General features: G+C 36.1%; 1 protein-coding gene across 2 annotated transcripts in view; it reads right to left on the bottom strand.

The window, feature by feature from the left end:
• Nucleotides 1-2,937: 2,937 nt before the first annotated feature.
• The window catches only part of CCDC91 (coiled-coil domain containing 91), a 416,560-nt gene continuing 402,312 nt past the window's right edge, over nucleotides 2,938-17,185 (bottom strand). For both annotated transcript variants that reach the window (XM_060113428.1, XM_060113430.1), the window contains one exon: nucleotides 2,938-4,051. In XM_060113428.1, the coding sequence (XP_059969411.1) occupies nucleotides 3,941-4,051 (111 nt within the window). In that variant the 3' untranslated portion in view covers nucleotides 2,938-3,940. The remainder of the gene's footprint in view (nucleotides 4,052-17,185) is intronic.

Raw genomic sequence — 17,185 nt, 5'->3', positions numbered from 1 at the left:
AGGGTGGTGTTGTTCTTTGACAGTTTGTTGCTGTAGCTGTGACCATTGTTCTTAAATGATTATGTTTCTTAGTATACAGTGGTTTTCAGTATCTAAGATAAATACTGTACCATCTCCAAGGTAAATCTCTCCCAACAGCCTAAAATTTGTTTCTGTTTTATAATTTTGAGAATGCCAACACATACCTTCCAAAATCAAACAATATTTTTTCATCAAAGGCACAACTGAATTTTATCAATTAGTATTTAATCTCATCAGAGATAAATTTTTGACAAAAGTTATATTTTCAGTGAGATCACATGAATCCAATTCCCAACCTAAGAACTATTAATTTATTTTGGCTTTCTGCTTCCTGTTAGTAGTCTTCAGAGACACAGTAGAGTTGTTTACTGGTATGTAAACAGCAGACTAGGGGATAAGTGCTTGGATTCAATAACTCTCGTTTTTTTCTCTTGGAGTTTCATAAATGTTTTTCAGGTTTTTACATAGGTTTTTTTTTTCTTATTCAGGATTTATCATGCAAAGAATATTTTTTTTTAATTCAGCGAATGAATAATTCTTTTGTTTTTTAATCATTCTTTAAAGCATATATAGCATTTCTTGATTCCTTGATTCCAGTCAGTTTAACTATCAGAATAAAAATACCGGACTCAATGCAGAATAATATCAATCACAGGGTCATTGTTCTGGTTTTGATTTCAAAGCAATCACTGAGTAAGGCTCCACTGAACTGCAACATGAATCAGCATTTAGCGAGGCTGGGTTCAAACCTCTACTCCAGATTCTGAATGACAGAGAACTTCTAAATCGGGCACTGTTTGTTTATAGTTTTAGGTCTCTGTGATTTACTTGGCTTTATTAGACAATAGGGGCTTTGGTTCAGTTATATTTTTAACATTCCTTAAAAATAAAGCAAAGAGTATTCCCATTTTGGATGAGGATTAGTATGGTGGAGGAAATGAAGAATTTACAAGTGCTGGGTATCCAGGGATTATGCGCTGGGCTCTGTGCTAGATTGCCTCGGTTAATACATTTTTGGTTGCATGTAATAGAAACTGGCTCTGGCTGGCTTAAGGGAAAAAAATATTCTTTCAACTGGCATACTGGAAGAATATTTGGGTAGCTCAAAGAATCCAAGACTCAGGAAAGGCAGCGATCAGGGACTTCTGACCTCAGAAGAAGAGTTCATGTCTGGCCCCCTAGGGTAAAATAGTTGAAGTATCTCAGCACATGACTCTTCACAGGTCTTCACCTGTGGATTAGCCAGTCAACGTTAGAGGGGCAGAATAATATTGTTTGGCCAGTTGTTTGTGGGCAACTGCACCTGTATTTTGTAGGCAGTTCCCAGAGAAAGGGGGCTTATTGTGAACTGGTGGCCATGCCAGTGAGGTCTACTCTATGGGGCATTTTACAAGGTTAATTTTCACAAAAAGCCTATAAAAATCACTATTTTCACCTCACAAACGAGAAAACAGAGACTCAAATTGGTCAGGCAACCTGTCCAATGTTCTACAGTCAGAATGTGGCAGGGCTAGAATTCCAATTAGGCTTATAAGAGGGGGTAATTTCTTATGGAGAGACTATTAGGTATCTCCAGGGTACTAGAAAGAGTAAAACTACCTGTTGAAAGTTCTGGGGTTGAAGCCCAACTCTACCTGGTCATCAAGGGCAATTAAACATCAAATAGTCACTAATATCGAACCTCCTTCACAAGGTTATTTTAACTTCACAGGGGTGTTGAGCTAACATGTGAAAATAATTGGCTCAAAGCAGATACTCATTTTTTTTTGAGGAAATAACTATTCTAATAATGAACCCTCAAGCATGCTACTAAAAATAGAATCACAGTTTGACAGTGGCTTTGTCATTCTAAAAACAGAATTCCTCTCTCACCCTTAGTCTTTCAGAATGGTGCTTTATTCACCTAAACATAAAGGTAGAAAATGCTATATAAAGAGAGTTAAGGAAACCATACAATAGGAGGGGAAAGTTTTAGATACAAAACATTTGACCACGTTGACACTTCGGGCTCACATTTCAGGGAAAACCTCTTATCTTTGGGCACAGCACAATGCTTAATCATCTAATTCTCTTAGTGAATGCTAACTGAGATGGTTTATGTCCTTGTGATAACCAGGACAAAAACAGAATACAGTTTCTAAATGTGGAAATCTATAACTTGAACATCACCAAAATAGATTATTAGCTAATTCAGTTTGGAAGGATTATTGTATCAAATAGTTTTATGTTCAGATGATTATTCTCAGTTATCTTTAAGGATAAGTCCATGGGAAAAAAGTATTTTAGCAATATAAGAATTTATTATTGTGCATGGTGGGTGTTCCTCAAATATTCACAGACTGATCAGTGTCAATCTGTTCCAAATTACTTCAGACCACAATTACTCTACGACAATAGCATAGACTAATGTAACCCCAAATGGAAGAAGAAAAAATCATTCTGTGCTGGTAGGGGTAGAAAGAGAGGTGTAGATTATTGTATACTCTTGATATTTCTACAATTTTCTGGATCTTAGTTTCAGTGACCTGTTATGCTTCATTTTCATCTAAATCATATCTGAGTAACTTGTAAAATATCCTATCATTTAAAATTTGATGACAAAGAGTCAACTGATTTTAAATGTGACCATAACATTATGTTATTGGCTTGTTCCTGAATTAAAAGCCCTTTTCCCCCTTTTTAACTATGCTGCATTTCAAGTCAGTGGCCTGCTTGCTTTAATTTCTTATTTAAATTTGTAAGAGAAACCTAAGTAGTCATTAACATTTAAAGATTCTTGATAAATATTATTATAATATTTAGGGGAAGATATAAATTAAAAACATCATCATCCATGGGTGTAGAAGTTTGAGTAAGAAAAAACTTTTTTTAAATAATTAATTTTTAAAAAAATATTAAAAAATAATAATAACCAAATAAGATTTGAAGCTCTTTTTTATTACACTGAGAAATTCCCAGAAAAGTACAAAGCCTATGAAAGTAGGAGCATTTCAGAAAAGAAGACAGAATGTTTGCATACATTTGTAAGGATATTTTAGTTTTGATGTTTGAAAAAAAAAAAACCCCAAAATTCATGATTTCACATTGAAGCACTCTGCTCATGAATTAAGTACCTTCTGAAGTACTGGGAAAGTATTTCACATCTCTTATATTTGAACCCGAATCCCTATAAATGGCTAAGTTATATTCTCTTTCTAGAGATTAAGTTCATGGTATGATTCATAAGAAAAATGATTTTATTGATTCATAGTGACTTTGAAGAAAAGAAATAAGAAATAAGCACATTACACACATATATTCCTTTAAATGGTACATCAGATCAAAGCTGAATTAATTTAATAATCTTTAGTGTTGTTAATTGTTACCAATGAAAATACATAGATCCCACTACAGAAAAGAGGCTTGGTAATTTCAGAATGATTCTCTGTCATATCAGTGTTTTATATCTAAGTTACATAGATAAATAGGTGATGTTGAAAACCATGCTGTTTCTATCCTCAAAATCAAATAAATGTATGATGACATCCTAGAATCTTATCAAGTCATTGTGAAACAATAAGTAAAAAATATTTACTATTTTTGCCAAATACAATGTAACAGGGCACCAGAGGCTATAAAGTTTACTTAATTAACTTTTGGTAATCTGGTAATTTTCAATGGTTTTGGGGTCACATCATACTCTTTGTTGCTGCTACTACTACTGCTAATAAAATAATAGTAAATGTAAAGGAGAAAACAAAAGAAAATAAATTAGATCTCTTGTAGTTCTTCTAAATACTGTTTTGGTTTATCCTTGAAGTGGAAATCAATTTTCCAAGGTTTGGAAAGAAAACAAAAGCATCTTTATAATTCACAGCATGTATTTTAGAGGTCTAATGATTTATCCATTGCCAGTGTGGGTTAGCTTGTCACGTTCTCTTTATTCAATGTCAACTGGTTCCGTAGCTATTAAAGCACTTAACTGTTTCTGAGCACAAGAGAGGAACAGTTCCAAACTGGACAGGCTTCTTTGGCGGATGACTTGATCAAGCTGTTGAATTTTTTTAGAGAGAGAGAGAGAGAAAGAGAAAAAGAATATACTTAGTTGAGGGCTAAAGAATATTATGCTACAGAAGCCCACTAGAGAAACCTTTTCAGATAATGATTTAGAAAATCAAATAGTGCTTTAAACTCAGAGACAGTGCAGTCACTATTTCCGGCCTATCATCTAAGATGAGATGATAATCATTACAATTTTATAATTGATGTTGGTATTCAGTTATTGGAGAAATACCATAAATCTGATCAGAGTGATTTCAGATAATATAAAATAGTATATAAAAATACCAGTTCTTAATGAATATACAGACTAGACATCCACAAATATCATAAAAAATACAACAGATGCAAAAAACAGAAGAAAAACATGGTATAGAAAAACAGCATAATTACTCCATGCATAGAGTTTAACTGGGACAAAGGATAGGTGAGGATATAAACAATTTCCTGAAATTAGAGAAAGTTCTTGGAAAAGGTTTATTTTAAGAAACATGTGATATTGTTGAAACAAATTTGACTTGGTTTTTCTGTTGAGTTATAGATTTTTTATTAGGATTGTTTTAGTGTATCAATAACAAATAGAGTGAACAAAACCAAAGAGGTTTAGTAATAAAAGTCATATAACAAAGAACTTTCTGGATGGTAAGGATCATTGGATACATCAAAAAAGGGTTTCTAACTCTTCTGCCCTAAAAAATTGCTCACTGTGTAAAAATAACCAATGACAACACATTACCTACAGGTTATAGAAGAACGGAGGAACTCAAAAGAAAGCCAAATAAATTCCATTTCATGATACATACCTGTCATATTTATGTAAAAGTTGACTATTCCTCCTACATGCTCCCCCCAACATAAAAGAAAAAAAGACAAATCCAAACAAGAATTCCCTATTAAATTACACATCCATAATCCACTGAATTCAAAATGACTGAAAAAATGAAAGATTAAAATTTTGAAGTATCCTAAGAATTAATCAAAAAAGAATATATTATATTTAGCAAAATCCTCATGTAAAAAGATTGAAAACTACTAAGACTCCCTTCAATTCTATATTTTGGGATCTTAATGTACATAAAGAAGTAAGATTCCTGCTTATCCTTTTTTCCCATGTTTTTTTTTTTTTTTTTTTTTTTTTTTCTTCCTCTCTCAGATGATACCTTTAGGTGAATATATACTTTCTGCTTACAAGTCTCTATCAAATAAGACAGTTCATTACAAGATAAACCCCAGGTGAGCAGAGAGTTGTCTGTCTTGCTGACTATCATACCCCAGCACCTAGAAGAGGGTCTGGCCACATGTTTGACATTCAATAAATATTTGCTGAGATTGACTGAATCAATAAATACTTAACCCGAATAGAGCAAGGCAATCTACTAGGAAATGATAGATGCACTTTTCATTCTAAAAGTAAAAACATGCTTAACCTAATTTAAAATCTATGTAGGAGACTAAAGTTGAATTTTTTAATGTTTCATTTTAATACACATAAAACAGATTGAAATCTAATTATTTGCAGTTTTATAAAATTATTTTGCACTTGGTCCAAATTCAAATAGTACAGAAGGGTATACCAACACCTTGGTCCAGTCCATTCCTAGTGGTTTCTGTCTACTTTGGGTGTTTTCAAGCATTTAAAGATAGGTTTTAAAAAAATATTTGGTCAAGATCTTGTAATTGTTAACTATGGCAGGGTTCACATAATCACTTTCTTCCACTGTCATTACTGGAAATTTTTCCTATTTCATTTTCAAGAAACTGCTTGACTGCATTCCATGATTTATTTAGCCACTTTCCCGTTGATAGACATGTAAGTTTATTCCAATTTTGTCTTGTTTATGAAGCAACAAGGAAATTTACAACCTGAGTGCACTCCCTTCAGAAGTTGTCCAAGGGGTTCTCTGGGAGAGATTCTAATACATGGAATTTCTACATCATAAGATTTGCATATTTTATTTTATTTTATTTATTCTTTTAGATGCAAAAATAATATAATATGATATAATTGTGGTTGAACATATGTATGTTCACATGGGCGCTGTATGAAGAATAGACTAGGAGAGGAGCAAGACAAAAAGCAGAGGTTCAATACACAAGGCCGTCAGTAAATATGTGAAGAATAAATGAAGTTAATGAAAAAATATCTCACTAAGAGAAAAAGTAAAATTTCTGACACTTCTAGGTAATTGACATAAAAATATTACAGTCAAAGGGCTGATTAGACACATACTTCTCTCTTAGATGCCAAAGTATTTGTAATTCATTTCTACTGCCTGTGCAGTTGTTGCCTTCAGTGTTCCAGAATCCATGGAGTAATGCACAACATTCTAGATGGGGAAAGCCAGCCTTTTGATTAGACACCTAGCCAGTCACCCCTCTTCATCCATTCATGTCCAGTGCTTCTTTTAATTATTTATTTTTTATTGAAAGAAAGATTCTTTAAATTCTATAGTGCTTTATAATTTCAAAGTTTCACACAGATGATTTCATAAAATACCATAATAATCCTTTTTTTTTTAGTTCTACCCCTACATTGTCCCTCCCCCCTTCTCTCTCTCCACTGGTAACCACTAGTTTGTTTTCTATATCTGTGAGTCTGCTTCTTTTTTGTTTCACTAGTTTATTTTTTAGATTCCACATATAAGTGATATCATATAATATGTCTTTCATTGTCTGATTTATTTCATTCAGCATAATGCCCTCCAAGTCCATCCATGCTGTTGCAAATGGCAAAAATTTATTTCATTTTTATGGCTGAGCAATATTCCATTGTGTGTGTGTGTGTGTGTGTGTGTGTGTGTGTATATATATATATATATATATATATATATATATATATATATATACATACATACATACATACATACCACATCTTCTTTATCCATCACCTGTTGATGAACACTTAGGTTGCTTCCATACCTTGGCAATTGTAAACAGTGTTGCAATGAACATTGGGGTACATGTATCTTCCTGAATTAGTGTTTTTGTTTTTTTGGTTATATACCCACCTGTGGAATTGCTGGGTCATATGGTAGTTCTATTTTTAGTTTTTTGAGAAACCTCCACATTGTTTTCCACAGCGGCTGCACCAATTTGCATTCCCACCAACAGTGTAGGAGGGTTCACTTTTCTCCACATCCTCGCCAACATTTGTAAGTTCTGTTCTTTCTGATGACAGCCATTCTGACAGATGTGAGGTGATATCTCATTGTGGTTTCGATTTGCATTTCCCTGATGATTAGCGATGTCGAGCATCTTTTCATGTGCCTGTTGGGCATCTGCATTTCCTCTTTGGAAAAATGTCTAATCAGCTCTTCTGCCCATTTTTTAATTGGGTTGTCTGTAAGGACTTGCATATATATATATATATATATATATATATATATATATATATATTTTGCAGTACGCAGGCCTCTCACTGTTGTGGCCTCTCCCGTTGTGGAGCACAGGCTCCGGACGCGCAGGCTCAGCGACCATGGCTCACAGGCCCAGCCGCTCTGCGGCATGTGGGATCTTCCCGGACTGGGGCACGAACCCGTGTCCCCTGCATCAGCAGGCGGACTCTCAACCACTGCGCCACCAGGGAAGCCCCAGGACTTGCATATTTTAAACTGTGATAGTTACTACCAAATTGCTTTCCAGAGTGAGAGTACCAATTTATCAGTCCCATCTGTAGTGTATGGGAGGACCAGTTTTCCCTGTTTTCTTTTTAAACAGTTGCATAGTTTTCCATTGTATATTTATAATTTTATATAATGGATTATTTTATTACTTATTTAAAAATTATTCTATTGATAGACATTTGAATTGTTCCTTATCTTTTGCTATTATAATCAATGCTGTAATGAACACCTATCAACACAGACCTCTGTATACCTATGCTAGCATATCTTATAGAAACTGCTTGAGCCAAAAAATATGTCATCTGCAATGCTACTTCTGTCATAAATCAGGTTTCCACATATGCATGAATCTGTCTTCAGGCTCCCTAGTCTAACTCCATAGATAATTCACCTATCCCTATGCAAATATAATGCTGTCTTAATTACTACAACTGTATAATAAATTTTAATATATCACATATTACCTACCATATTACCAACCATACCATCAACTATTTCAGAAAAATATAAATTAATAAACACTTGTAATAAAATTGAATTTAAAAAGGAAACAATCAGACTACAGATAGTCCAATACCCTTTTTCTCATAAAATGCAAAAACCAAGCAAAATATAAAAGTATATTATTTTGAGTTACATCAATAAGCAATATAACTTTTCTTTGTAAGGCCAAGGATATTATGCAATCAAAACTGAGGATAGGGCTTCCCTGGTGGTGCAGTGGTTAAGAATCCACCTGCCAGTGCAGGGGACATGGGTTCAAGCCCTGGTCCAGGAGGATCCCACATGCCGTGGAGCAAGTAGGCCCGTGCGCCACAACTACTGAGCCTGTGCTCTAGAGCCCGGGAGCCACAACTACTGAAGCTCGCACACCTAGAGCCCGTGCTCTGCAACAAGAGAAGCCATGGCAATGAGAAGTCCGCGCAACCACAATGTAAAGTAGCGCTCCCCTGCCCCTCTCCCTCCAAGGGGCGAAGAAACAAAGACCCAATGCAGCCAAAAATAAATAATAAATTAATAAATACATTTATTAAAAAAAACATAACAGGATAGTTGTATTTGGAAGATGGAATCAGGATGAAATATGTTGATTCATTTTGGAGGTGGCTTCATGGGGGTTTGTTTTACTATTATGGTTCATAACATGCATATATATATATATATATATATATATATATATACATATACATACATTAGATATAATAATTCAAAGTCTTTTAGAAGCCCTACCCTGAACAATCAGGAATTCAATTAAAAACAAAATTGATTTAATATCTTAGAATTTATGAATGTTAGATAGAGGAGCAACTTCTCCTTTTGATAGCATATAGCACAAACTCATAATTGCACAAACTAGCAATCAACCTGCGATTGTTGTTAAGTAACAATCCTCTGGGTTATGCATCAGAATGAATATCCTGTAATTTCTTAAAAAGCAAGGATATGTACAAGGACAAAAAAGTTTGAGAGATTTCGATTTAAACATACCAAGCACTTCCCTTCTCTTGTTTGTGTTAAAGGTCACCCTGGAACTAGAAACCATAAGATGATGGATGTACTGACTTTGGGTTTAGGTAGCTAAACTTCACATCTTTCCCAAGCCTCCCAAGAACTGTCTGAAGGCAAGAATCTACTAAATAAACAGGAGTTCAACACTTTAAGGGGCAAGAAGGTGACATACTCTGTGAGGAAGAAGATAAATTGGGCCATTTCAGATCTAAGATTCCACTTTGGTGGGTGCTTTCTGGGCATGGTATGTAAGATCATGTCTATGAGGGGGACACTTGAGACCTTTCTCTTATAGTTCAGGGATAATTCCTCTCTCTGAAACAAGTACATCAAACTGATGTTCTTGGCGAATTCCTGAATTTCAACAGTTTCAGTTTTATTAGGCATGACCTTATTATCCTTTATTGAGGCAAGATAAATTTTGGCAAAATATTCTTTTTGCACCCTTGAAGAGTGGGACTTAGTTGTTTTTGTGGCTTTCATCTCAAAGTGAATCAAAGATTTGTATTCTGTGACTTCACACTGACAATGTTATGTCCAGAGTAGCGGCAGCAAACACTGGCTGTAGTATTTACAATCTCTTCATAACAGTGTAGCTCTGCTGCTTTGTTTTCCCTTCTATTTACTGTTGCTTCAGCTGCTGTTCTACTCTTTCAGATACCTGAAAAAAACCCTGGAAATTCTGAGGCTTCTGAAACAGACACCTGGGCTTTATAAATCTTTTTTTTCCCTCGTTGTCATCTCTTCAGTTTGCTAGCATACTGCTGAAAACCATTTAGAAGCATACATACTACTTATTAAAAGTTAATATTAAGCTTAGGGGGTAAAAAGAAGACATGACTTTCCAAAAATTTCCTGTATTAGATTTACCTTTCCATTAGTATTTCATGCCATAGCAAAAGAAAAAGAAAAACAAAACATCTCTAGACCTTAGCTTTTATTTCCTATCACCAAGACACAATATGATGCATGGTGAACTCATGCTGGTCAAGAGAGCAAAATTCAAATTCAGCTACAAAAAAAAAAAAAAAAAAGACTTGTTTTAATGGGACTGTTAACAACACTGTTTACATCCCAGAAAATCTGATACACTGTTGCGGTACGCGGGCCTCTCACTGTTGTGGCCTCTCCCGTTGCGGAGCACAGGCTCTGGACGCGCGCAGGCTCAGCGGCCATGGCTCACGGGCCCAGCCACTCCGCGGCATGTGGGATCTTCCCGAACCGGGGCATGAACCCGTGTCCCCTGCATCGGCAGGCAGACTCTCAACCACTGCACCACCAGTGAAGCCCTGATACATTGTTTTTGAATATATATATGTATGTAAAATATATGTATATATATAATTAATATATATATTAAATATTAAATACACAGTACTAATTGTGATTTCAATATCTTCTGGGCTTTCACCAATAAGATATACCAGAAGATATGAAAATATTAGGCCTACCTTTATCACTGTTACTTTTCCAACCTGCCCTCCTACATATTTTAAACTTATGCTTAAAAAGATATCCAGCAAATCCACTGATAGAAAATTACTCATAAACATATGTTTTATGTTTAGTAATATGTTTAATGTATTCCATTTTCACATTCACTAACAAGCTCTTTCGTGGGCATTGAAGAAAGGTCAAGTATGATGATTCAGAACTGTAATTACTCAGGCGGATTTCCCAGTTGATGTCATCACATTGGGTAAGAAGGACTATTTACCTTCTGACAAGAAGTGAAATAGTTCTTCCGTTTTTATTGCAACGCTGCCCTTTTAACAGTGCTGCTCGGGTATGAATGCCTTTGTTTTTCTGACTTTATATGCATCCCCCACACATACACACATATCCTCAAGCTGTTTCATTTACATGCTTGAGATTGAGCCAATCCATTGATTGATTGGTCAATCAGCTGACCAGTAACAAAGTTAAGACTGCCACTATTTGTGCATTATTGCTCTGAGCCCCCCAAAAGTATACATATAGTGGCCTTGTCCTTAAGAAGTGTATAATCGTTTTGAAGAGACATATACAATCATTAAAGAACAATTATGTGATGATATATACAGTAAAGACTGAGTCCAGTGGAAGGTCAGAATGGGGGAGAGATCATTGTGGGAGAATGTAGCAGAGAAAACGTGACAGAGGTTGAGCAAGATTTGAAGAGGACTGGAACAGAGTACCAAGAGTGTCTTCTTTTTTTTTTTTTTTTTGCGGTACGCGGGCCTCTCACTGTTGTGGCCTCTCCTGTTGCAGAGCACAGGCTCCGGACGCACAGGCTCAGTGGCCATGGCTCACGGGCCTAGCCGCTCCGCGGCATGTGGGATCTTCCCAGACTGGGGCACGAACCCGCGTCCCCTGCACTGGCAGGCGGACCCTCAACCACTGCACCACCAGGGAAGCCCAAGAGTGTCTTCTTAAAGAGGAGCAAGATGTGGAAGAAATTCTAGGAAAGCAGATTAGCAGGAACAAAGACGGTTTAGTGACACTGAGAAAGGAGGTATGAATTTAGTGGAGTTTAGGAGTATTCATATATTCTTTCATTCACTCATTTATTCAATATTTATTCAGTACCTACTATGTGCCAGGCACTGTTTCATGCACTAGAGAAATACAGTGGTGAAGAAAACAATTCTCTGCTCTTATATACTTTACAGTTTACTTTAGTTTATATTTTAGTTTTTTTTAAATTTTAGTTTGAGGAGATAAATTAATATTCTTCAGGTAGAGATCATTATTATAAAAAATAACGAAGTAGGGTAAAGGATTTGACAGGGACAGAGGGGACGTCTTTTGGGTGGGATGATTAGAGAAAACCAACCACGCAAAAGCATCAGGAAAGAAAGTTACAAGGCAGATGAAACCACAGGAGGAAAGACCAAAATGTGGGTTCAGACTTGGCTTGAATAAGGACTGGCAATAAATAAAGAAGACAGGAGCAAAATGAGCAAGGTGAGGGGGGGACTGGTAGGAGAGAAGATCAGAGAAGTAGACAGTGGCCAGAGCGGGAAGGGTGCTATAGGTCATCAGAAGACTCTGGAGAGTTTTGAGCAAGAGTGTGACCATACTCTGTGTCTGAAAAATATCACACTTGTAGGGAGTTCTCTGGTGGCCTCGTGGCTAGGACTAGGTGCTCTCACCGCCATGGCCTGGGTTCAATCCCTGGTTGGGGCACTGAGATCCTGCAAGCCGTGCAGCACAGCCACAACAACGACGACAATCACATTGTACTGGGGACAAGAGATTGTTGGGGGGCAAGAGCAGAAGAATAAAACCCAGTTAGGAGACTTTCGGTCTGGGGAAAATATAAAGTTAATCAGACTGTTGGCGATAGAGGCTTAAACAGCAGGTCAGGTTTAAAATATATTTTTAGATAGGACCAACTTGAGTTGCTGATGGATTAGAAGTAGGGATGAAAGGAAAAGAGAAGTAAAAGGTGATTCTTAGAATGATGGTGCCATTTATTGAGTTATGATGAACTGGAGGGCATTTCGGAAATGTAGGATAAAAAAGGTTTCTTTTATATAGCTTTTGTGCTAATAATAAGCATTGTGAATTGCCAAAATGACTAGAGCATAGGTAATGTGTCTCAAGCTTTTAAACCTTGGAATTGTGTGTGTGTGTGTGTGTGTAAAGCATTCTTTGGAAAATACACCACAAATCAATTTTTCTTGAGAACTCCCCTAGACTAAAAACAAACTGTATATATAGGGAGAATATTATACTGGTTCAGTTTCCCCTTAATAAATAATCATGGAATTTTACTGGTAAGAGATTTTTGAGACTGCTTAGTCTAACATCTACATTTTACAGTTGTGGAAAACTGATACATTGAGTTGTTAACAGACCAATTTCACAAACCTAATATGTCCTCCTACACTTAAAAAATATACTTCTTCAAAATACATTTAAAAGTATTAGCCTGAGTTTATCTTTGCTTAATAAACCTTACTATGTATCAAGTAGATTCTGTGCCCTCACAATTTGACAGTGGACATTTGACAATGGACAGATAAGATTCATCCCTAGAGTACCAGCACCATGACCAGAAAGGTGCTGACAACCATTCTGGGTGAGATGATATAACTATCCTTTCTCTCAATGTAGCTATGAAGGAAGTAGATTATGAATCAATTTTAAAACTTAATATGCATATATACTCATAATGGGCTGGTTCATTTTATGAACAAATAATAAGGACTCACAGACTTGAAGATGATTGTTATTCTTGAATGGTGATTATTTTTATTGTGACATCTAAACATTTTTGCTTTAAATACCACCATCTTTACCTTTATCCTGTATCCTCAAATTCTGCATTTCAGCCTAAGAAAATTTGGACTTATCTGTAATATAACTGTAGCATTAATGGAAGTTCTATAGTATCTGTCTTATTACGGGTATACCAACCATAAAGAGTTTCTCTTTTAAAATAGTCTTTATATTTTCAGATAAGAAATAAATACTCTTTTCTTTATATTTGCAGAGAAGTAAATTTGACTGCAAGAGGGATATATTGTATATAAAGCTGAAGTTGAGATAGAACATCCCCTCTCTGGGAATATAACTATGTCATTATTGTAAATCATGTTGGAAGAGACTTTGAACCAACTTGAGGATAATAGTCATATAAATATATGTTTAGAATGACTCTAACTCTAAAAGATTCAGTATGATCAGGAGAGTGATTTGAACTAAGGCAGTGCCAGTTGCCTCAACCTGAACTTCTGAAAATGTAGACCTGACCTCTTTACCAAAACATTCACAGGCCATCACGTCCCATGAAGACTCTCACTCCGGAGTTCACATCTCCTACTCTCTTTGAGAAACTTTTTCAACTTTGAAATATATTTCAAGTCTATCTGACTATTTAGTTAAAAAATCTCAACATATAAAGAAGCTGTGTAACTTTCCACCAAGCACAAGATGAATTACAGATGCTCTTTCAGAGTAAATGGAAAACGCGTATAAAGAGTCTTAAACCCCATTGGCCACAACTAAAGAACTGTGAGTTTTGCTTTGTTTTGTTTTTAAGATGTCTTAGGGTAAGTCAATTCTCTGTTTTTGAATCATCTAAAATAAGTTCTACATATTTGGGCCGTTCTGCCTTTTTATCCCAAACTACCATAGAATCCACTGGGAAATGGGAATACTCATTTTTGCTCTTCACTAAATCATCTGGGCAGCATAAACCAATATGTATTCCAGACCTTAATGTGCAGGCATACCACCTTGGAATACAATCTTATTCGATCTTATAAGTTAAGCAACAGCAGTTGGCCAGAAAAGGATGCACTGTGGTAGTGAGTGAATGTAGACACTAGACTTTCTAGTATAAACTTCCATATGTGAGGTTTAATAAATTTGAAAAGAATATAATTCTGGTAACAACTGCTTTACTCCTAATTCAGACAATTTCCAAAACATTTTTAAAAACCACAGATTTAGGAAAATTTTAGAACGAAAGAAAAGGTAACTAAAATTGTATAGTAGAATAGTAATTGTACAGTAATCCCATCTTAGGGCTCTGATCCATAAGGTTGTATTTACCTATTAATAAGTTCCATATCCCACTTTATAGAGTTCAATGGCAAGAATTTATCTCAAATAAAAAATGGATTGATTCTGGCAAGACAGACTAACTGATTTTAATATGACATTCCACATAAAGTTTTTAATAAAATTTGTTACATGCTCCCAAACCATGAATAGCCTTGTTCTACATTTTTTAAGACTTTGGTCAGTGCAAATATTGCAATCTGTAGGGTGGCCTTTTGTAAATTAAATAACATAAAAATCCCAAACAAACATTGTTAAATAACAAATTGTTCAAGTACAACAAACACAAACTCTTGTATTTTCATCAAGTCAAGTTTTAAAGATTTTAGCAATTCTTTTGTGTCAATCCAAGGAAAAATATCTGCCAATTACTCTCTGTAGGACTCTTTTGTTTTGATTTTCAGCAATTTAAATTTCACCTTATTTTGAAGTAGGAGAATTACATGACCTCTTGGGTTCTTGTCTTCCTGTGCTATCTTAAAATTCTCAGATAACTGATATATTTTGCCTTTTATGTTTCAATGTACAAAAGCATGCAAAGAACTGTACACAAGGCTTATTTTTGAGCTCTCTGCACACATATATTGAAGTTGATTTACAGGGCAAAATTAACAGTCTTGGATTGAGTCTGATCTTCTCTTGTTTTGAGAACAGTGTTACTATTATTACCTGCTATGCACAGGTGAACCTCCGTATTGTGTTGTATTAGTTACCAATTACTGTGTAACAAATCACCCCAAACCTAGTGGTTTAGAACAAAAAACAACAAATATTTATGGTCTCCCCATTTTTGTGGGTCAGGAAATTGGGTGCAGCCTGAGTGCCTCTCACACATGGTCTCTACTGAGGGGTTACTATCAAGCTGTGGCTGGGTTGCAGTCAGCTCAAAGTCCAGCAGGGGAAGAAGCTGCTTCCAAGCTCACCGAGCGGCTGTCGACAGGCCTCAAAACATCCACTTCCGACAGAGCTCACGCGAGCCTCTCCACAAGGATGCCTAATAACACGATAGCTGACTCTCCCAAAGCAAGCAACCGAGAGAGAATGAGAGTACGCCAAGAGAGCAAGACAGCGCCCAAGATAGAGGCCGTGATCTTCCCAAAAGCCAACTTTGCTTCGCCCGGCCCAGGCTCAAGGTAAGGAAATTACATAAGTGCAGGGCATCACTGGGAAACCTCTACTGTGTATTATCTCATCTTTATTCTCCTGAAACTCTGAATGAGGCCACTAAGGCTTAGAGATGTTATGACTTGCCCAAGTGGCAGGGCCAGGATTCAAATCCAGGTGTGTATCACACTAAGCTATTCTCTAAACCACAATAGTACAGTGCCTTCTCAGATAAGAACTTCAGGTATGGCTGGGGGCTTTGGCACAGTATCTGTTTTGCTATAAATATGTAGGGGTTTATTGCATTGTGTACACTTGTGCAGAAACTTGTCAAGATGCCCAAATCCCTCTAGATATCATCCTTAAAACATGTAATTATTTTCTTTTCCTAAAAGGTAGGTTCAGGAAGGTTTCTGTTGTATTAACATACAAATGGTTCCCTGAAAACGCAACAGAAGCATCTAAAGAAAAACTGGCACATCAAATACATCACATATGCCTTAAAGAATCTGTAAACCTCAGTGGCTGTATATAAAAACAATTGGATTACTTCTTTCTAGGTCCATAACGAAAGAAAGGGGAAGTGTTCATAAAGGCACTGTGTAGGACAGACCTCACCTCGGGGTACCTCTGAGGCTTTGAGAATCTGTGCTTATCTTCGTTTCCACTACTGAGAGAAGTGGCTATGAGCCCAAGGGTGAGCTGCTCTGCAGCTTGGATGCACACCTGATTCCCATTAGGAAATCCTCAGTATTCAAAATAGAACCAGTGGAACAAAGAAACATTTAATCAAATGGAAGTTAGTGAGAATAGACTTTTTTCCTCTCATTTTAAATAGGGCTGCTCTTCTTCATCATTTAGGATTTTATAGTGTGTACTTGATCACTGAAGCCTGGAAAAAACACAATACCATCTGTCTGGCACATTTTAAAACAGATTGATCCTACTGAGTGAACCAAGTGGGAAAGCACCTGTCAGTCCTCCTAAAATCCCAGCTGGATTGAGAAATGTAGGAAAACCCTAACCTTCCTCCTTGTAAGCAAGTAAAGGAGGTTTGGTTTAAATTAAGAGAGCTAAATTTGGATATTATTGCCTAAAAATGGTAATAGCACCTGCTCAAAGAGAAGATGCTGAAGAAACTTAACACTGAACACCTTCCAAACAGAAGATATGAGAAGTCAGGGATTATGGCAAAGCTTGAGAGTTCTTTCTCCAATATCCACTCTTCTTTCTTACCAATAAAATTACAGTTTAGTCCCAGGAAAAATGTGAACATCCTCCAGGTATCATTCCCTTATTGCTGCCAAGGGTAGCTAAAGAAACGTGAGTACAAGTTG

The sequence above is a fragment of the Mesoplodon densirostris genome, chromosome 11, assembly GCF_025265405.1.
Source record: "Mesoplodon densirostris isolate mMesDen1 chromosome 11, mMesDen1 primary haplotype, whole genome shotgun sequence".
Taxonomy (NCBI): Eukaryota; Metazoa; Chordata; class Mammalia; order Artiodactyla; family Ziphiidae; genus Mesoplodon; species Mesoplodon densirostris.
Note: the sequence above shows the minus strand (reverse complement) of the source record. Positions and strands in the feature narration are given on the sequence as shown.